General features: G+C 34.4%; 1 protein-coding gene across 2 annotated transcripts in view; it reads right to left on the bottom strand.

Annotated features, from left to right (window-relative positions):
- The window catches only part of KCNH7 (potassium voltage-gated channel subfamily H member 7), a 220,409-nt gene that overhangs the window by 75,218 nt on the left and 121,845 nt on the right, over positions 1 to 23,346 (bottom strand). For both annotated transcript variants that reach the window (XM_018072521.3, XM_018072520.3), the window contains exons 3-4: positions 14,667 to 14,822; positions 678 to 1,106 (exon numbers count right to left, since the gene is read on the bottom strand). In XM_018072521.3, coding sequence (XP_017928010.2) covers positions 678 to 1,106; positions 14,667 to 14,822 — 585 coding nt within the window. The remainder of the gene's footprint in view (positions 1 to 677; positions 1,107 to 14,666; positions 14,823 to 23,346) is intronic.

Genomic DNA, 23,346 nt, shown 5'->3' on the forward strand with positions numbered 1-23,346 from the left:
TGGACTGCACTCCATAGATTTAGGAGAGACAGTAGAAAAAGAAGACGGGGAAACATCTTGGTAAATTTTGCTGGTTGCAAGAATATACTAGTGCAAGGAGAAAAACACACTGCAATGAATTTTACACTAAACATTTCACCATTTCACTAAATATTTCATTAATCATTACACAAAGCATTTCAATGGAGTTGCTGAGGATATTTTCTCCAATGTGAAAGAAAAAGCATGTCTTGGTGGTAGACCAGTGAATACACAATGTACACATTACAGATTTAAGAAAAATAAACTGATTAGTCTCTGAAGGATTTCATACAGTCAAAGATAATCTAATATATGTGAGTATAGGACAGAATGGTACATGCAATTATAAGTTGATCAACTGATTTTTTTTCCCCTCCAAATACCAATATTAGCTTTAGGAATGTTAGGCCCAAATTTGCTATAGCCCTATAAAGAAGAGCAAACCCATAATTCCATTAGTCTCCTTAGAAATAAAAAACAATATTTAGTATAAATTAGCCTGGCATATTTGGGGCCTTAATATTTTCAGTGCCCCTTTGAATGTAAACAGCTGATTATATTTAATTTTTTTAACAAAATGATGATTATTACTATGAAAAATTGAAATAATTCCTTTTTTAGTACATCAAAGAATAACGATTGACTTTACACCATACCTTCACTTGCGTGACGGTCCCTAAAAATGTTCTTGGGATGGACGGTAAAGCCTTCTATGTCGTGTACTGAAGATGCTCTCCGTATACTACAAATGCTTTCCTTTGATCTGGAATGCGTTAGTGGATTGCTTGTCTGTATCATGTCAGGGTAAAGTCTGTCCCATTGTTGTTTAGGTGATGAATGGTCAAGAGGTCCTGATATATTAACCAAAGGTGAACATTTACTGGGTTGAATCAGTGCTTTTGTATCATCCACTTCTGAAGGACTACAGCTTTCTTTTGTAGGTGATTTAAAGTGCTTCATTGCCACTGAGTCATCGCTGTGCTTAGAGGAATCAATTATCACTGCATCAGGGTCTTCCTGTGGCAAGGACTGCTTTCTGTATGTTAAAAGTCTCAATCCAGGTAACCGAAACCCAAAAAGTCTGCCTACATGTAAATATATAAGAAAGAAGAAAATATTAGCCATTAATGTCTTGTCATGAAAATCTGCTTTTTTCACTTACAATGACAATAGCTATAAATATTTGACCTATTTCTAATAAATTACAATGCTTATTAATGGAATATGTAAATATGAAAACATAATACAGCTCTAAATTTGTTATAGTTGTGATATTAAAGGATTTCATAATTCAGTCAGAACTAAGTTTCTCAGCTTAGAACAAGGACAGCAGCATTAATTCTACAGCCTATTTTAAAAGATATAAGGTTATCTGTTCTGATGGTAATTTCTAAATTAATAACCTATGTGTCTATAAAAGACTTCTAGAACATGCCAAACTACTTTGGTTGGTAGCTGTTATCCTGAAATAGATATTTGTGGATTCTATTATTAGTGGAACTCCATGTGCTTATGAGTGTACTGCTGATATATGGATTTATTTACTACAAATTAAACAGGACAATACGAGTGCTAATAGTTATGGAAAGAAAATAAGTTGTGTATTGGTTTTGCCAAAATCCTAGATGAGACAATTTAATGAGTTTAAACTGAAAAGGAAAGGAACACAGAGGAAGAAGAAGGAGCAACACAGCTCTCAGGTCTCAGTTGCATCTACACAATACAGTTATCACTTACATTTGAATGGGTTGGACTGAGTTGGACTTGGATGCCGAATGGCAGGCTAGGCTGTTCTGAGGGTGTGGAAAACTAACAGTTTTGTGTAATGGTAAGAAATACCAGTAGGTGACAGGAAGAGTAAAATATTGTGCTTATGAAGATTTATATATAAGAACTGTAAAATCTACAGACTATCCTTCTAAAAGACCCAAGTAACAAACATTGTAAGATTTTGTGTAAAACAACTCACAGATGGAGGCAAAGGGATTTCAGATGTACAGAAAACATATTAAACAGTTTAGAAAAAGAAATGCTAAAAAAGTTTAATAGAATAATTGAAATAATTGCAACGATCAGATGTCATTGAGTAGACAGCCTGACTTATTAAATAACTTCTTATCTCTCATCACTTTGTTACATGAGTACTTTAAACAGTGAATCAATAGTTAATGATTTCTTGGAGGACATCTCAAAATATCTTGTTATTCTCTATTACTGGCATAAGAAATTCTGTTTGGGATAAGATTTCATTTTTTTTTCAGTCAGTTTTAATTAGCTATCTAACATTTATAAATATTTAGCACTGAAATGTATCATTCCATACTGAAATATTTTGAAATAATCTTTCTTTGATGCCTATGACTGTCAGTAATTTTATAGAGTGATTGATGATGCAACTTAATCATTCGATGTTTTAAAATGAGTGTCCTATATATTTAGTATTGAATAGAGAATTGTATTTTGAATTCCAAATAAATGAAGGTGAGAGTACCCTACTCTTCTTAAAGGAAAACCTGTCTAAGAGCTAAAGTTGCTATACTGTATGGCACCGCAGGTCCATCTAGCACACTGTTGGACCTCTGATATTTCCGGTAGCGGACATGTGAAGAAAGAGATTAAAATTCTGTTATTTCTCTCAGTAAATTTACTCAGTTTCTGTATACCTGAATTTCTGAAACTTTCTGAACTAGAGATTGTATTCAAACCACAAACTGAATGTTTGGTGTACCTTTCTTCCAGGAATTTGCCTCAGTGCTTTTAAAAGATGGTTGTACTTTTATCTGCAAAGCATCCTATAGGAAACAGTTCTGTAATTTTAGCATACATCTGTGAAAAAGTACTTCCCCTTACTTGCTATGTAAGTATATAAGTACTTCCCCTGACTTGTGTCTGTGGGGAGGGTGCTATGAAAAATAGCTAATACCTTCCTTTTCATACATCTGCTGCATTCTTCTTTGTATACCTCTTTTGCAAGCTGAAGAATGCTAGTGTGACTGCATTGTGTAGCTCTCATCATCCTTTCACTCTTAGTTACTTTTTATTTCTAATGTAATAATTTTTAACAATGGCCTGAGCTATTCCCAGACTTAGAGATCAATGAAGTGGCATAATGGCTTTTTGTTTTGATCATAGTTCCCTTGCTTACAATTGCCAATATTTTATTGTCTTTTTGAGTTATTTTCCTAGCTCTGCTAATGTAAGATATTTTCACAGCAGCTGAAAGATTTCTTTGTTGACTGGTAATAGATAATTTAGTCTCTACTATTATGTCTGTAAAAAATTTCATTTGCTCTTTTATCACTTGGCCACTCAGTATCCTAGCATAAGTCTGTGAATCTCATCTAATTGTCTGAATAACTTTGTGACTTATACAGACATTCTGACCTCATTGTTTGCACCTTTTTTATCCAAGGACTTGAAAATGTATTATAAAATAAAGAACCTACCAGAGTATACTGATAACATCTCAGTATTTAGAAATCTGGTGATTTATTTTCAACTTTTTTCCCCTACTTTAAAATATAGATCCATGTAATGATCTTCCTTTTTTTTTCCTTGACAATTTTTGGAAAAGGTTGCTGAATTCCAAATTGAATTCCATTGAATCTATTACTCTGATGCATATACACACAAAACAGTAAAATAGACAGAAAACTTTGTTGCATAAACCAGAGTCATGCATGTTTAAAACAGCAACTAGAGGTGCCAATTTTCAGTCTACACAGTGATATTCAGCAGAGTGCACCTTGGGAACTTTTATATTTCTTCTGACTTACTATGTATACTTGTACAAACAGCTTACACTTGAAATTAGCAAAGTATGTAAAGAATTATTTTATTATTTTTAAATAATGTGTAGAATTGACCTGTAAAGCAGCTTATACATAAATATTGAAAGCTTATTGCATCCAAAGTGAAACTAATCTTTTAAAATATTAGCCTTTTAAAAAAATCTCTTTTTAATCAATTACATTGAAATTTTTAAAAATACCATTCATAAGGGTTTCTGGCATTTGACACTGTTAGAGACTTTTTGTTGGCACCCTATTTTAGTCATATTCATGGTGATGCAGATGGTCTTTTCTGCCTCACCAAGTTAATATGACCACGTTATACCACATTACTGATTTAGCTGTCTAACTGCGGTTCATCTGGAAAGAATACTCAGTGAGAATTTTGCTTCTTGTTAAGACTTTTGGGCATGAAATAGAAAACTTAAATTAGTAGTTTTTTGCTATTCTTCTATAAACTGTAATAAATCTTGAAGCTAAAAACCTGTTTTCTGATTTTTTTTGGTTTTTGTTTTGTCTCTTTTTTTAATAGAATATTCTTAAGGTGTATTGCTATTCTTCAATGCATAGTTAATGACCTACATGATGTGTTGGACATTCACCTCTCTCCTGCAGCTAAATTTATCAGGAGGCCCATTCACAGTTTGTATAGTTAGCATTATTGAGCTGAGAAAGGAAGTGTGATAATACAATTTGTCATGAAGCAAAATTCATGGCCCCAGGCCCCCTGTCCCAGTATAGACCAAAAGTGTCATTGGAAGCTTTCCTGGCATACTGTGTATGGGGTGAAATCTTTTGTTTGATGATGGACAACCCCTGCTTTGTGTAGGTATGATGACAGAAGCAGATTTATCTTGGCTTAGTTCTTAGTGCTGAGTCAGAGATTTGTATGACTGTGGCTTGCTAAGAGCAGTTGAGGAAAGCAGTTGAGTCTGAGTCACAATTCCAGACTTATATTCCACCTCCTCCTTTCAGACCTTGCTTTACTGAATAAGTAATTTGCAAATGAGTTAATCTGCTGGTTACATTTATTCTCTGTGTCATTTCAGCTAACTGTTAGAATTTCTAAACAGTAGAACTTAGTCCAAAAATACACTGTAGATAAGAAAGGACTCCTCTAAACTGTTTGCAGATGGAGCTATGTCCAAAGTCCCAAATTCAAATGTACTTTTCTTCTGAAAGCCTTTTTTAATTCTGTGTCATGAAACGTATATTAGACACAAGACACAGTGGCAAAGCCAGAGAAATGCCTGCAATTAAGAGAGTTTTACTTTCACTACAATTTCTTTAGTGGTTCTGGATAGTGGTAGATGCTGTGTGCTATCCCGAAGTCTGTTCAGCCCATGTCAGTGCACATGGGATTCCTGCAATACTATCCCAAACCTTGCAGAAGAGTAGTCCTAAGACACAGCAGCTGGGAAGTCGTGATGGCTCCTCAAAGAATTGCCCAGACAGTTTTTGAAGCATTGTTATTTTCAAGCTGATGAAGAGAAATAATTATTCAGAAACCAAGATTTCAAAGCCTGGCCTCAGGCTCCCCAACTGGGAGTTAGATCTAGTCTATTTATCTCAACCTTTTCTAGATTTAGACTTTCCAAAATCAAATCAAAGGAGCTCAAATGCACAAAGAGTTCACACAAGTTAGGTGTAGAAACTGTCAGACCTTTTTTTCCTGGTCTAACTTCTCCTGGGCTGAGGGTTAAACCACACCGAGCTGCTTATGTTCCAGTACAACCTGTTAACTGTGCGAGAGTGTTGAAGAAAATCAAGTCTTGGATATCAAGTTTTATCATGGTGATTGACTGGCCTGGCTACAATATGAAACATATGTGACTTTCTGGGCATATAAGATTAAAGAATACAACATACATATCCACAAAGATCAAACTATTCTAAACAGAGTTTTCCTTGACAAGGGCAGGTATGATAGGTCAATTATGACAGACTATCCTTCAGAGCATGGGCTAATTCAACAATACCTTTGTTCTGAAACTTTCCCAAATAATCAGCAAAATTATTTTCACAAAAGTAACGCAAGTCAGCTCTTTGATAAAAGATTTTCTCATAATTAAATATCTACTGTCATGGAATTTCAAGATCTGGTTTATCAGAAAAACAGACACAGAAAATTATTGAATTGCTGCTCAGAGGCTTATAAATACCATCTAATAACTCATGCAACAGACTAAATGAAACAATTGCTTTTGAGAAATAGAATCCCTAAACGCTGACAGTCTAAAATAGCAGCAAATACTTGAATGTACTCTATGTAAACACTGAAGCATGTGATGATGCCTTATTTCCTGGTTGGGCACAGCAAGCCATAGGACAGAGAATTACAGCAATAGCCAATCATGTTGTTTTTTTTTTCTGCTCTTTTCCCCAAAAATATAGGGAATCATACATAGTTGGATAATTTTCTCGCCCTGCTCATTAAATAATCTTAATTTATTTTCAGGAAGGAAAAGGAAGGTGTATGCTATTATTAACTTTAGAAGCTTGAACTCATAATTTTCAAAGACTACATACATGTCTTTTTTTTTTATCTTCTGGTATGCTCTCATTTAATTTTTGCACTACTTCTTTTAGTTTTCTCTAAAATTTAAGATTGCACATGAGTTTTACTGGTATTAACACCAGCAATCTTTGTTACATTCCCTTGTGAGAGAGTTTTAACTGAGTATTGGTGAGGTCTACACATAGGACTCTGTCAGAGTATGAAAGGAAGTGGACGAAGACTCTGGCTACTTGTAGGGCTATGCTGTGCCTGTGAATTGAGTCTGAAAAATGCTATCATGGTCTCCCTCAAAAGACAGAATGATTATACCCTTGAATGTTAATATGAATCAGTACACTTACATGTTTTTCTTCCCACCTGTTGATAGAGATGTCATTTTGTTATATCTTATTCATTATGTTAAAATTATAGGCTTTGCAATGTTTCTGGAAAAAAGCCACTGGAAAAAACAATTTTTGTCCTCTCAGAAAGAGATTTTACTTCTTGCATTTCTATTTCTTGAACATAATTAGAAATAGAAAAGAAGAAAAAAGTAAATAACTGCAATGAAATAGAATAGAAAGCATTGCAACAAATAGGATATGTAAAGAATTGGTCACCTAGCATAATATTTTGCTGTCTTGGTGGGGATATGGTGGTTTTTTTGGTAGCTCGATAAAGTTCTCAATCCTTCACCACCTTGGTTGCCAGACTTCATAGGATAAAAAATATTGCTTTTGTCGAGACAGAAAGTCTGAAGATGGTTTCTTTATGTTTTAACACCGAATTCATATGCCACTATCAAGTTCCACAGCGTGTTTTGTCTCGTATATTGATTGAAGGTTTTTTTATGCTCTGCGTACAACAACTTTCAGTGATAATAAGATGAAAAGTATCATTAAATTTGGATTTTATATGTCATACAATTATACTACATTTAATAGTTTAGCTGTTATATCTATAGTTTTGCAGCAATAAATATTCAGAGTGAGAGCAAGAGCCATATTATGACTTTTACTCTTCTAGAAATATATAAAATGTAATGAGATCTTGAAATAATAGAACCAGAAAAAAGCAATAAAAGGACTTTAGTAGATAGAATTTTAGAAGATAGATTTACCTGAAGAAGAGCCACTTGAAAGGTTGTTACCATCTGAAATACAATTAAACTAAATTTACAAAAAGCTTTTGCTTGAAACAGATTAAAAAAATAAACAGACTATTAAGAAAAGTAGGTAGAATATCAAATTTCCACACATTCTAAAAGTAAATTCAGGTTGCTTGAATTCATATACAATATATGTAATATGCCGAAGAGTTGTTCTGAAAGTACACTGCCTTTTTATTTGGAAAATTTGAGAACTATTCAGTTAAGATGTATTTTGATAATGACTAAGTTTTTTCACATGTTTCCAATCATCAAGTTTAAAAGTTGGTTAATGTTTCAGACAGAAAACTAAAGTAGATGCATATGGATTAGCATGCTATTTCCCATTAAATGGAACCTCTAATTAGTGATACATTTTTTGCTAGGCAATGCCAATATTGTTTGGATGAAACGTATTGAAAAGTTGAAGAATTCATAATTTTTTAAGGAAGAATAGGCTTTATTCACTGACATTTGTTTAGAATATGGCATTAGTTTCATATTTCTGATAGGGCTCACTTATTTCATGACTTCATGGTGAGAATTCCCCAGACTATGTGTCCTTGCCAGTTGCTTTCGGGTCTTTGAAATGCTCAGCTTGCCTGGGTGCTTTGAATAGCCAAGTAATAATGATAGGATTATATGCCTGAGAAACAAGACACAGTGGTGTCTATTTTGTTTGCTTATCTTAAAACAATATGTATTCCGTGTTGAATAATATAACACCCCCCCCACATTTCTGGTGACCAGTGTCCATCTGGAAGTTTCTGAAATTCATTGGAAATTTTTTTCTGCTTTCTGGTAGAGTCAACTTTGTGTAAGCTTGAGATACCCTGATAGATTTGATTTTTCCTCTTCAAGGTTAAAATCTGTAATTCAATTTAGCAAGTGCACAGATGTGTTAAGTTCTCTGTGCTAATACTTATTATGAATAATAGAAAGACATGTCTCTCTCTTCCACCAGAGAATGAAGCAAAATTCACTACCTTTATACTTCCCTGAGGGTATGTATTATACTGTGGGATGATTTAGCAAAATCATTATCCTAGCCTTCAAGTTACCTCACAGAACCCCCATTTTAAATGACCTGAAAGAAACAGATAGATAGGATACTGTTAAAAAGTAATAAAAATATAGGACTGGAAGACCTGTCTGGTAGGCACAAGTTACCCCCAATGAAAGCTACTGAACGCTGTGTCATTCCCTCTTTTTTGTTTGCAATCTCTTTAAGCAGAGATTATCTTTTTTACTGAATGTTTTTACAAGATATAGCATGATAGCTGTGACTGTGGCTGGCTGTGGCTGTAATGCAAACAGCTAATCCAGGGAGGCTTCCTTTCTAAGCTGAGCCCCAACGGTAACCATAAAGAGGAAACAGAAGTACAGCCACCCCACTAGTAATTCTTTGTGTGTAAAAGGAGACTAAGAAAAATTGTTTATCTCAATGGCTGTTCTGTTAATTTAGGCTGCTGGGTGTTTGTGGAGCACTGAAGGTGATAGTAGCAGAGATTCTGTCTTTTACTGGTGATTGGTGTTTGACCGTATTCCTTTGCTAAGAGATAACACTGTTCCAGTTTAGCTAACATTTACTGCAATTTACCTTGGAGACAAATACACATAATTGACACCGGGGTTGTCAGAACTATGCAGCTGGTTGGCTAGATAGAAACCTTTGTCCTCCTCAACACAATTTTTCTTGACTAGCCCTCACTTGAGATGAATTTGTTCCCAGTGGTGCAGCTAAAAATAAGACCTGGACAAATTATTCATTACATTTTGGGCAAAGTCAGGGGGTTACTATTACTTATATATGCCATGTTCTATGAGGCAAAATTGTATGCATCAAACAGTATGTTTAGGACAACAATGTTGTTGTCCTAAAATTTTTAGGAAGATATTATATGCTTATCTTTCACTAAGTTCCTATGCTTACTTATATAGCAAAGTGCTCTGCACAGAAAAAAGCAAATAGCATTCTTTTGAGCTAACTCTTTGACTGAAAGGAAGGCATGGCTTCAATTTCATTTGTACTTGTTTTATTTGTAACATCAGCATACACAGTGATCTCTGCTTCTGAGATGTAACTCCATTGCTATGACCAGGAGAGAGGCAAACTTGATGAAAAGTAAGCACCTTGAAGAAGGTGCTTGAAAGGTTTTCTGATTACAGTTTTAGCCTCTTCATTTTATTTGAACTTTATCCAAAGAGTACCCATTTATTGGATGCATAACAGATCCTCTCATTTCCTTTACAGGAAGAAACACAAGAAATTATTCCAGGGTGTCTTTAATAGGCTTATAGATTTTGAAGCGATAAAATGATAAGAGAATCATCAAATATCCCTCTTCAGCAGAATGCAATTACACATTTAATCAAATAGCTTTCTGGGCTTTCTCGCATGAGGTAATGATTACTGTGTTTGGGAACCAGTATTAGCTTATATGCTGGTACTTCTAGTATGTTACTAGTTCTCTAAATTGCTGTAAAAATTCCTCAGAAAATAGCGGAGAGGATGAACATACCAGATTTGAAAGTTTGTTAGATTTGGGAATGAAATTGGACACTTAGGGTCCCTTTCCTCAACAGGTGATTGAAAAGACATATTTTCACACAGAAGTCATAGCTTAAGAGTTTATAATATAAACTGTTGTTTAGTGAAGTCTGTACAGCACACTGAATTATTCTGGTTAACAATTGCTACAAATAGGCAAATGAAAATGATAATTTATTAGTGTTCACAGAGGATTTTTCGCTAAGGTGGTATAAAATCACATCTCTTCTTAATTTAGTTTGTTGTAGAAAGTCTACAAAAAGCTCTGTTTTTTTCTTTTACAGTGAGTCTAAAGGGAAGGAGTTATCTTTTACTAAAAGTAACTTGTTAAATATACATTATTTATGCATTATTTCAGTTCAAGATGAAAGTTTTATACAATTTTGGCAAATGGTTAGAATAATGAAAATTCATGGGAATATTTTTTTATTGTTATAGTGACAACCAAGCAAATGTTGCTGTCTTATCAGATATAAGATAGAAGGGTCCAGGTTACAGGTTATTAAAATCCATTTTTAGGGCTTACGTAGCTCAAAACTATCAATCTCAACACTTCAATATGCTGCACAAATATCCTTTCACTTACAAAGCATGTATTTATGTCTTCAAGCATTTCACAGATCGAGTGAGGTGAGGTGAAGTTATTAAGTGTTTTTATCTTTGGGTATAGATGTTAATTTCTAGAATTACAAACATTTACATGATCTAACAAAAGACAATGCAAAAAGGAAACAAACTTATTAGAAAGTAACATGTAACAATGAGTAGAATTCTCCTATCTGGAAGTGAGACAAAATTTAGAAAGATTGGATGATGAATGGACATCTATAGCAGAAAAGAGTTTTTTTAAGTCTCACTTTAACTGCACATTGTACAAATGTATTCTCACTGGAGATTGTTACCCAGGCCTGGAATAAGTACGTACAGAACAAACTTTCATATCTCTCTGAATATAAGGAAGGGACAGATGTAGTATTAAATTAATTTGATTAGAAGTTTAAACAAAAAGATATGACAATATTTTGGGCTGCACCTTTTTACCCCCAAAGGAAAGAGTTATATATGAGCAAAGACTTCATTTGTTTTACCAAAGAACTGGCACGTATTGGAAAATAGAATTGTTGCAAACTACAAAAGCAATGAAACAGAAAGGAGTAAAAAAAGAGTTGTCTGTGATCTGGTAGTTTTTTACAGACTTAGTGAATGCTGCTGTCTTCCAAAATTTCTCTGTTTGATTATACGCTGTTCTGACTGCCATTGAGAGCTGGTGATAAATTCTTGCAAGAAAGAATAAAGGGAAGAGAAGGATCAGCTAAAAGGACTTTTACACTGATGTTGTGAAGCCACTATCTTCACTTTTCACACTACAGCTTATCCACCCCCTTGCTGCATATAACATAGGAGCTCTTGAGTACCTGATTAGAAAGACTTCTATTTATACTCAAACGTGGTCATCAAAATCCTGACAACATACCTTTTTTTTAATAATCTGCCAAGCCCAATGCTGAATCAGAAGCTAATTGTGTTAGCCATCATCATGACGTGTAACAAAATTCAGAATCCTAGAGTGCTTACAAAGGCTTTTTAAAATATCAGTAATCAGCTGGTAGATTTTTAATTTTCTTCCTATTCAGAGTTAAATGCAGTTTCTGAGGTCAACCTGGCAAGTGTCAGTTGCCTTCCATAGGTATTTAATTTTTTCAAAGGGCCCTTTAACAGACTGAAATCCCTCTTTTCTCCACAGCATGACGTGCTTTTTTCTTTCTTTGTGTTAGAGCCCTGTGGTAGGCAGTAGCGTTCAAAACTGTTGGCTGCAACTTGTGGGATAGATGCTTATAGAAGAAAGGAAAGGTTTTTCAAAGCTACACTTGATACTTTTTATATCAACTCTTGATAAATCAATTAGAGGAAGAGTGGTAGTATGGAAGAGTTATCTTGTTTTCTAGGGTCAGGAAAATAACTGCAATCTATTTGTTTCCTAATCACTTTTAGTTCTCTCCTGCAACCTGACTCAGTCATTTTTATTTGCTCTCATGTTGAAAAGGCATTCTAATATGAGAAAACTCAATTTAAGGAGCTCTGGAAAGAAATCTCTCATGATCTGTGTGCTTCTGGGTAGTAGATGTTAATGTAATCTGAAATCTTTTGTCTTTTGTCATTAGCCATTGCTTATCTTGGTTGTTTGTCAGAGATGTATTGCACTTGTTATGTGCCTGGTTCCCTCTCTATTTATATTCTTTAAATTGGTTGCTGGATTTGAAGGGATTTTTTTTTTTCTTTGCTGCCTTTTTTCTTTTTTCTGAACCAATACCCATTACTGTTCTTTTTGTGTGATCCAGTGAAAAGACATCACCTGGTTTACCTGTTCTAAATAGAGTAAGATAATAAAAAACTAACTCCCTCCTGGAGAATCTGCCTTTTGCCTTTCTTATCCTGGGAACATAACTTAAAAAAATATGTTTTTACTGGTAAACCATCCACCTTTTTTTACCTTCTTTTCTAGTTTATTGGTTTCTCTCTGCCTTTTCTAGATTTCAAGCTTTTGTTTGTCTGTTTTAGTTTAAAATGATCATTAGACTATACAAAATATCTTGCAGTTATTTCAGGATGTTTTGCATAGTTTGGCCTCTTTCTTGAGAAATGTCCCTGCCGGGAGGAATTTTTGGCTACGTAGCTTATTTTGTATCATCATTCTTCCCATCCTGCCCACATAACAGTCTGCTCTGAAACCATAAGCAACTAGGTGGAAATAGGAGCACCCATGTGCTTGCTCTAGTTTCTGCCAGTTTCTGGCATCTGGCTGTCCCCACTAGCAGGAAAATGGTTTAAGTCACCTTTCTTTGCCTCCTTTTGAACCTTGATGTTTCTCAATTATATACTGAGCTTGGAGGCCCACCTATTCATTTTTCAAGAACTTTCAGCAAGGAAATCCCTTGTGTATGTCAGGTGTAAATACTGTAAAACAAGAAAAGGATGTTTTGACAAAGTGGAGTTTTTTTTGTATTCCCTCTTTAGCTTTTTACTTTAAAATACAGCAAGTGATAACACTTGAAAATGTACAGTGATATGTCACAGATAGCAGAACAAAATGCTCTTTTTCATGAGGCTCTGTTTTTTTTTCCCTCAACTGGTATTTTACCTTCTATTTTGTCAACACAACCACATTAAGCATGGACAAGCTGAAAATTTTATTTATGTTATAAAATTACTTTTTAAATCGAGGAAGTAAGATGTTCCAAATTCACAAAATCATGGCATACTAAAATAAAAACAGAATATAAGGAGGGTTTACTTGATGTACTTTTTATAATTTTTCTTCTGATGCAATTTCATTGTTTTTCATGATACCCCTTAATGGGATTTTAACCATATCATTACTAGAAATAGTGTTTTCTTGATATCTCCAGTAAAAAGCCAACTGCTGTATTCATTATTAAAAAAAAACCCACTGTAAAAAAAATAAGAAAAGGAAGTATAAAACCCCAATATTTTAAATATGTATCTTAAAGAATATTTACAAAGGCTTTTGAAAAAAATGTGATATTTTTGCAGACTGCAAGCTTCCAGTAATGGGAATTTTCTTTGCCACAGTTTAATATCAACTGTCATTGTAGGGTTATTCAGGTACTGTGTAGTGCTTACATCAGGAAAGTTTCCCCCTTGCTTCTCACAGCGAAGATTGTACCAGTCTTTGTTTCCTATCTAGAGAAAGCTGAAGTGTTAATTTAACAATCAAAATACTCAGATTCCAGGTCCCTTTATCGTACTAGCATTAAAGATTATCTTACTGTGAAAAGGTATTTTCCAACTGGTGCTGGGCCAGCCAGGGGTAAGTGTTAATGCTCACTATTAGAGCATGCTGTGCTTTACTAAGAGCTTGTACAAATGGGATGAGTTCTGGGAAATCTTGTAGTAAGAGCAGATTATGTGAGTGCAGATGCAAAGCAGAAGGATCATGTGCTGTTGCTGTACAGAGTGAAGGTCAGCAAAACAACCCACATTCTGCAGATAGTGGGACAGAAAGCTGCACAGTGTAGCTGTATAAGAAGTGGAATTTTATGTTGAGTATTCTAATTTTGACAATACTTACATTCCAGAGTGGAATGAAAACAAAAGCTTTTCCTATATATTCTTCAAGTCAATCTAAATACTTCAATTTGATAAACCCAGGATGTTTAGTTATGTTTTAACTGTTTTTTTTTTAAGGTTTTATATTTTCTAGTCTAATTTAATCACATTTCACCAACTATTAATCAAACATCACCACTATTTTTTACTGGGAAAGTAAAATAGTAATATTCAATTTTGAGTAGGCTAAGATGAAATATTTGGGCTATGTCATAATGCTTTTTTATCAGTCAATTATTCATAATTGACTTTTGTCAAGAGTAATGTACTTGTCTGAAATGTTTCAGTCTGAATGAATTTATATGTCCTAGCACTACTCACAAGATCCATGCTGTCAGTACTACAAAAGATCCGATAGATTATTTTACCAACCTATTGCAGTAGGTTTGCTACATTTAACTTGCTGTTTTGGATTCTGTTTGAAGTGAGTCAGTCAATGAAACTGTGTCCTTTGGTAACCCTATGGTCCATGTTAACTACTTTCCCAGATAAGAGTAGAGGTAAGCAGAGAACTTTTAATAAGTAACTTACGATTTACAAGTTTAGATGGTAATATAGGCTTGGACTTCTCAGGAGATGCCACATTCTCTTCATCTGTTACATACTCAAAGTTAATAATAAACATCATTGCTACTCCTTCTTGATTTTTCACTGGAATTATGTGGGTGTTGCAAATGAAAGTAGATCCTGCAGATGGATTAAAAAGAAAAAAAAAGAAAGAAATACATAAATGAAAGGAAACTTCATTTTTTTCACTGCAGTAATTCTAGTTACACCAAAAGACAGTGAAGAATATTTCTTTGAATTTAATAATCGAGCATCAAATATAATATTCTTTAATTTAAAGAAGAATGTTTTCATAAAAAGAAATACCACTGTTGACAATTTATTGGAGCCTTATCTTTTCTAAAATGTTTCTCCTTTGAAATGTCAATTTTACTTTTTGGGTTTTTGTTCACTGGAAGTGCCTTTATAGACACACTTGCAATATGGAGACATTTAACACCAAAAGTAGCAATGTGAACACTGTTCCAAGCACAATACTTGTGAAGAAAGCAGAACCTGATTCTTCTAAATGTCAAACGTTTTTCAAGCTTTTGGTTCTATTACACAGGATGAGTCATGCATTAAGTATTTATGGATGTAAATATACCACTCTTCTTATTTTAGCTCTTGATCTTTTGGGGGTTGTAAAACGATAAGGTTTGTGTTAAAAATGATATTTGTTGTTCAATCCTATGGGGTTTTATACTCCATCACAAAATTCTTCTAAACTGTGCTAATAATTTTCAATATTTTTTCAGAAGTGTTTTATTTAACTGTTATACACACTTTTAAGTATGAATTTAAGAATACCCTAGTTTTCATATATGGAGCACACTCAGTTTATGCTGAAACTAACAGAGGGTGAAATTTTTCAACATCTCCAGTGCTCAGTGTTCTCGTGTAAAAGCCTAATTACAAATGTAAAGGATTCTTTGTGTTAATTTTTCCACTATAACTTCAGGAGTTTCATTTGACAAGGTCATTAGTTTTGATTTAATTCCTTCTATTAATGTTACAGAACATAGTGGTTCCAAAAACAGTGTTATTGCTGTAAGCAATAGAGTATGAGCTAAAAGCTTCATGCAAACACAACTGTGAGATGGTGTCTTTCCATGTTAACTAGGCGCTAGTTTAGTGTACATCATCTGCAGTTCATGCAGTCAAATGCAGTAATCACTGAAACTTGACAGGCTGTGCAATTTGACAAAAACAGACCCTGATCTGGGTTGCAAAACAATAAGGAGAAAAAGGAGAGTAAGGAGAGACATAGGAAGATTAACATCACTATAACCAAGACCAGATTCTGGCTCCTTATATTTAATGTAGTACTTGCTATAATGTGGTATATGTGGCAATTTGAGTTATGTATAAAATTGACATGCTGGCCTTTCAAGTTTTGCAGCTGCACCTTCCATCCATTTAATAAAACAGTTAAGCTGAGGCACTTGCCACTGTTTCCATGGTTACAAGCTCAATGTCTTTAGTAAACAGAAAATAAGCAATTTAAGACTGTTCCATTAGAGCTAAAAATAGAAGTGCTGCAGGCCAACCATTGTAACATAGACTTGTTAAACAGAGGCTCTGAAGAGAATTTAGAATAATCTTTGTGGGTTTGGCTAGTTAATACTAATACATATTTAGTTTAAACAGTCAAAATTATATTTATTGATATGCTTGGAAGGAAATTATATAGGCTATGTTTTGACATGCAGGTTTATAGGCTGAGCAGATATACCCAATGTCTGGGAATGGGGCTGGGCTGAGGCACGCATGGCTTTGAAGAAAACTGAACTTCAGTAAGTCAAATGGCTACCAGCTTTTGCAAAGGAGGATGATGAGGAGTCTCAGACTCCTTTAAAAACTATCCTGCTTTTGAAGGCAAGGATGCTTCAGCTTTTGAAATGCTTCCCACAGTGCTAAGTAATAACACTATCTCCCATTTATGTAGAACATTCTGCCCTCAAATATTTACAAACTTCATTTGCACTGAAGCTAGGGATTCACATCTCTGGGGACATGCAGAAGCTGTTTAACAATACACAGCTTAAGAACATGGCAAAAAGAGCCAGAGTTAAAAATTTAAACTGTAAGTAAAAATATTTGGGGAATAAAAAATGGGAAAGGTTCATCTGGTGCCCTTGAAGAAAAAATGAATCACAGGCTACTAAGTCCACTGTAGCTCATTAGTCTGAAGTTTTTCCAAGAAGCCTGGGCTTTTTAAGAGGCAGAGAATATTTACTTTGTGTACATGATTGTAAGTGGAATCCTGCGAGTTAACCAAAATACAACAGTTGCAGTCACTTTGTCTTCAGCACAGAAGTTATCCTCTATGCACTTATCAGTATCTATCTCTATTAAAATGGCAATAAAGAAATAAAAAATTCAAAACAGCAAGGAATATTTTAGTGTGATTGAAAATGAAGACTGGATACTAAGAAAGAATATTGGCAAATTCAAAAAGCTTTGACTTGTAGAGGTGATGGCAATAAAGAAATAAGAAGAAGTAGATTGTTTATAAACAATCTTATTCAGTATTTGCACTCTGGCATCCCACTGCTCTTCATTGCACTCAGCATGTTTTCCCTGTTTTGTCTCTATACTGAATATTTTGAAAGTAAGAAATGCTTCTGATGAGCAACAAAAATGGTAATGAAGATTTTGGCATTTGCATTTCTCATCTAACAGCACAGGGCAAATGGATGATTTAATCAGAACAATTAAGAAAATGATATCTTTATAATTAATAGATTAAATATCCAGCAATATATCAGGATTTTCTCAAGATTACTACTGAGGAGTAACCATGAAATACACCTGTTTTGCTCTCTCATTATAATCACTGGAGGTGATAGAGGAAAAGCTGGGTATTTTCTTGTCAGCTTGAATTTCACGGATATAAGGACTTGTTTCCTTTTATTTAGGCCGTTGTTAAGCTGACTGCTTCATCTAATTAAATTAATGGCAAAATATCCACATGGAAAGAACAGATTTCGCTCCCCTATTTGCTGTGTGAATATGATGTATGATTCTGTGGTTATGTATTCAACAGTATGATTTCACAAGACCAGACAGACTGGTGTGAAAGAAATAACTGCCAAAATGTATACATAAGTGACAATAAATATTTAAGAAATAAAGATTTAGGGCATATTAGGGTTGTATAAGGATATATTACACCATTTGTGCAATTCTGATGAAGCAAAGCCTATCTAAATATCTGTCTGCATAGTGTTTAAAGTTGACTTTCTTCAGGAGTACAAAGCAGGCACATAAAACCAATTAATCTGGTTCATAAAATCTATTTAGCCTTCCAGTGATTTTCTATAGAAGATTTTAGGACAGATTTTTATCAGACTGCATCTTCTAGATACAATTGCATTCATTTATTTGAATTGTAAAAGCTCCATTTATAAGCAATTTGGAGAGGACAATACAATTAATACAACATTGAAGGCATTCCAAATTCTCATATGAAAAACTTTGACAAGCAAACTTTGAAAAATGACACATCCCAAACAGCAATTTTGATTCAACCTTCCTAGGAAGAAAATCTTCACAGGCCATTACATATGCCAAGCTGAAAGGACCTCTGAAAAACAAGACATTGGCATTTAGGTAATTGTCTTAATTCTGCAGAAGTCTCATGTTTCACACAGCAGGGACCCTTCCAAATCCATCATTGTTCTACAGGATGGTTCTGCAATCCTCTTGCCCTGATTGGTTTTGACAGTTGCTATCTGCATTTCACCATTAAAAAATTCAGACTCCTCCACTCTACAAATTTGTGGACAGGCTTCATAGGGCTAAGACTAGTTCCAACATAGTTTGGAACCAATCTTGGCTCCCTGTGCCAAATCATTTATGATTTCTCAGATATTTTTTGTTACTAGAGCTGCTATAGACAACTGACTAAGACAATAGAAAGAAAAATGTTGAACATGTCCTCTGTGTACATATATAAATTTTTGGGCAGAGTGACCTCATACAAGGGTTTTCTAGGATTGTGATAATTTTTTATTTCTATGACCTACAAGTAGTTCACTGTAGGTGTCTGTACAAGCCATATCCACTTCTGTTCATTTAAAATTGAAGGTGACAAAGAATAAATCAAAACAGAACAAAAGAAGAGCCAACAACAACCTGCCTATGAGACAAAGACCAAAGACAGTAAAAAATGGGAAGCAGAGATACTGTACATTTCCAGATCTACTCAGTCTTACTTGCTGCTTGAAGACATCTCTTAATGAGATGTTTCTGCAAGATTTTGTGATAATACAGGGGTAAGAGAAGGAAACTGGGCATTCTTTGCACTTTTATTAAATTATCAGTATTTTTAATTTTGGAAATAGCTACTTTCTACTTCTCTCAATAGAATTCACATTTTGTCATCAAAACAAATGCTAAAAATGCCTTCTCTCAGAGGCACAAACTTAGAACTATCAATTATAGTAGAAATACAACTGAATGTGTTTCATATTCAATTGTGTGCTAAGCTTAGTCTTAATTCTACTGCCATTTTACTGAAAAGGGGGACAGAAGAGTCTGCATAGTTCCCATTTTCTTAGTAATAAGGTGAAATACCATTTTCATAGTTTCATTTTTGACTAGTTACTGTGACATTATTAGAGTCTGATCACTGTTATACTAGGTAGAAACTTAATATTCCTCTGTTAAGGAAAAGTTGACTTCCATAAATACAAAGAACATAACAAATGACATTTTGTAATCTTGTGTCCATGTTTATAGCCTTAGTCATCCTTTCATCATAGCATGGTTTATGGAGATTGCCCAATGTTAATAAGAACTTCCCTGGGAAAAGAAAATAGACCTAATACGAGGGAGAATTAATGTGCAAGATCAGAAGACCTTCTCTGGCTGTGCCTGTCCATCATGGAATCTTCATCTTTGGGATGAAAAGCCAAAGCATGACTTTCTACTAACTGCTTAACTTCCCAAATCCAATATTCTCTTCCTTCCTTCCTTCCTTCCTAGTGGCCAAAAAAAAGCATCACTTTCTACTTCTTTCAGCATGAGGTAAGTCTTGGAAAGGTGCACGGTAGTACCTGTCCAGGCAGAAATTAAAGGGAATTTAATTAAATGAAAAATATGTACTGATCTTGGGAAGAGAAAGACTGTCCCGCTTTGTGTGTACATTCATGAAGGCTGAGGCTGTGGGCTTTAGGCTGTCTGTTGTACACTGTTGCTAAGACTTTTGTATTCTTGAAATGCCCTAAGGATAAGCAAAATATCCATACTTGATACAGCTTCATGTGTGATCTGGAATAGTGACCTTATTCCCTGTTGTTCCATAGTTACTTTCAGCCAAACTTTAAAAAAAGAAATGGAAGTAAGCCAAAACTTTTTTTCTATGTGTTGTCAAGATTCTGGTAACAAACAGGTTTAAAAACTTTTTTTAGCAAACAAATGCTTTCATCAAGCTGTGAATGGTGCAGAAGAATGACACTTGAAAATGACTGGTGGTAATTTAATAATGAGACCAGTAAAGCAAAGCATCTTCTATTCTTGAAAGGTTATAGACAAAAAAATGAAATTGGAAGAAAAACAGTACCCACGGAATATTTGCTTTGCCTTGTGTGGTTTCTGTGACTTATCACTGAAGAAAGTCGTTTCCTTTATGCTTAAAATTCAGAAGCCTATTTACCTCTGCTTTGAGGTCCACTCTAAGCAAACAGTGTATTAGTTGAGGTTTAGTTGGCATTTAGGGACAATTGCAGTGGGGATGTGTAATGAATATTCAAGAAAAGCCAGTTTGTCAAATAATGAAGCATGATGTGTCTTGTGATGTGAGGACTCAACATGACCAATCAAGGGATGAAAATCTATTCTTTGCATTTCTATTCAAGCACACGCCAGGAACAATGCAGTATGTCAAAAGGAATATTGTTTTCAGTCTACTTACTGCAAAGGTTTGCTTTCTTTCTCAAATCATAATAAGAACTCTATTCCTGTAGTGCTATATTGAAAATAGTCATGCAGAATTTCAAATGATATTATGTTAAAGGGCTCCAAATACCTTTGCAAACCCATTTTTGTGTCAATTAAAACTGTTTACTAACAGATTTTCAGAACTTGTTCTTACTGTTTACACAATAAAAATGAGTGCAAGAATGACTGAATCTGCCCTGAGAATATTTCCCAGTGTTTCATGCTGTACAAACGAATCACTGGAGACAGATACCATGTAACTACTTGCTCCACTCAGTAACAATCCCATGAAAGAAATATCAGACAAATACTTCTGTCTTGTTTTACCTGCAACTCTTTCCTTCTGTCATTTATTCAGATCTCTGGAGACATCTGATTTGTAGAAAAACTATTTAAATTTTGCCAAAACTTTGTCTCTAAAGGAAAGGATAACCCTTGGATGTTCCGTTCCTCCCCGTCCCATATTTGTTGTGTAGCTGCACACATGAAGAATAGAAGGAAACTTGATGCTAAGACTAAAGATGATTATCTTTGTAGCCATAAAGAGCACCTATTCCAGGAATCCCAGGCTGCATTGCAAGTCCTGCCTGTTGCTGCCCTTTGAAGTGTACAGGTATAATTTTACTTTCTTAAAAAATTTTAGGACTGAGACATAGAAAAGAAGTGTTTTAACCAAAGCAGCATCAAAAATGAATAAAGAAATTAAGGATAACACAAAGAAACTCTTGATCCCATTTTTACAATTCAATTAGCAGATAACAGCCCTGCAGTATTAAAATGTGTCTTGTATATTTCCACAGAGAACTTTGGGCAATGGGTTGTACAATTCTCTTTATCTTTTCCTGTATCTTCTATGTCTTTGTGTCACTATTTTCCATTTCCATCTGACTGAAAATGAGCTACCTTGAGTGGCAAGGATGAGGAATTCACAAGCTTCCTATTAAACATGCTGCAGACATATCTGTGTAACTGTCTCTTCTAAAAGATTCACTGCAGAGAACAACTAAAAATAGATGGGAGGTTGAAATGCATTATATCCCTTTTCAGTTGAATAGCTATTTTTAAGGAGGATGGATAGAAACAAGAAGAGTATATTTGGCTGATATTTATTAGGGAGCTTACACTGATTAAATGAAACTTACTTTGACATTTTACTCCACCCTCTTTAGCAAGTAGATATTCATTCTGTCACTGAAATGGTTGCTGATACTAAGATTTGATTTATAGGACCATTTAGATGTTGTAAGGTATTAAGTTACACTGTTGAGAGGTGAGGGAAGAATTTTTGAACTAACAAACTAAGGAAAAAATTACCCTCTGGAGCCTGTGGACAAGTTCTTTACTGGACTGGTATATATGAAAATCTAATTTGGTCTCCCTTTAATACCATTTATAAAATAATTAAATTGGTAGATAAATACTGTTCAGCTGCTCACTCCAGCATTTCTTATGCAACTGAGTTGATACAATTATTGCTAGCCTCCTAATTATAATATCTACACCTACACTAGTAGGCTATGGTGACTAATTGTAATGCTGACAGCATTTTTAATAGGAAGACAGTTTCCTAATGCTTTGTTTTTTAAGCACATATAAGTGTGTACAGAGGATGTAGAGCAATTAAATATTTGGCAAAAAAAGAAAAATGAAATGAAGAATAAACCACCAGTGATGATGTATGTCTATAAAGAAGAGACCAATAAAAGACCATAGAATGAAAAGTGGTGAAAACTGTATATGGAAGGGTAAAGCCTTATTTAGGTTCCAGGCTGCATGTAGAATCATTTTATTGAAACCACAGCTGGTCCAGAAATTGCAAGATAGGTTTTTTCTTTCTGTCTCAGCTCACCTTAAAACTACACTTGAATTTTGTCAGAGGGAGTTTATCCAGAGTACAGACTGAAGGCAGGAGGCCCAATCCCTAGTCAGTCTTGAACACTCTCTAGCTGATCATTCTGAGACATACACTCTTACACATGCATAGTGGGCTGAAAGCTGAGTCTGAAATTGTTTTCTATATGGGTTCTTATTACTGGTACTTTGTTAAGCTGGTACATTCAAAAATGGGTGTTACCTGGAATCTTTTAGACCCTAAATGTAGTCTAAAATTTCTGTTACACGTTTTCTGTTTCTTCCAGAGGTGTATAGCAAATAGTGTTGCTTCTGAAAAGCAATGTCTCTGACATGTTAATAAGAATATTCCTGTCTCTGCAAACACAGTTAAGCATCTTGTGCCCTGTTTCTTGCATCTATGTAAAGTTGCTAAGCAGTCAGATATGGAAGGTAAGGGGAAATTGCACAGAGAGCTACATCTATGAAAAGAAATTATTGTTAAACCTGTAAACTCTTTGCAAATTAATTGTTGAATAACTGAAGAAGATTTTTGATGCTTTTGCGTTATACATGTTACAGACTATATGAACGAAGCAAGTCCAATGCTTCTTATCTTGTTTTCTTAGTATGAACTCTTGTTTTATGGACACTTCCAGTATAGTTATAGTGAATGCAGGATATACTGCACTTGATGGATTTCAAAACTCAACCTTTTATCAGGGAAATGTTCCAAATAACAGTGCTATTTTAGAAAGAGAGAAACTGAAATATTTCACTTAGACATTTTCAAAATTAATTTTTTGTTATTTTTAAAGGACAGCATCATGATTTTTTTCTATGTTGCACACTACATTCCTATGAGAAAGAAATAGTATTTCAAAATGCT

This window comes from Manacus vitellinus, unplaced genomic scaffold (genome assembly GCF_001715985.3).
Source record: "Manacus vitellinus isolate BGI_N305 unplaced genomic scaffold, ASM171598v3 scaffold_22_pilon, whole genome shotgun sequence".
In the NCBI taxonomy this organism is placed as follows: Eukaryota; Metazoa; Chordata; class Aves; order Passeriformes; family Pipridae; genus Manacus; species Manacus vitellinus.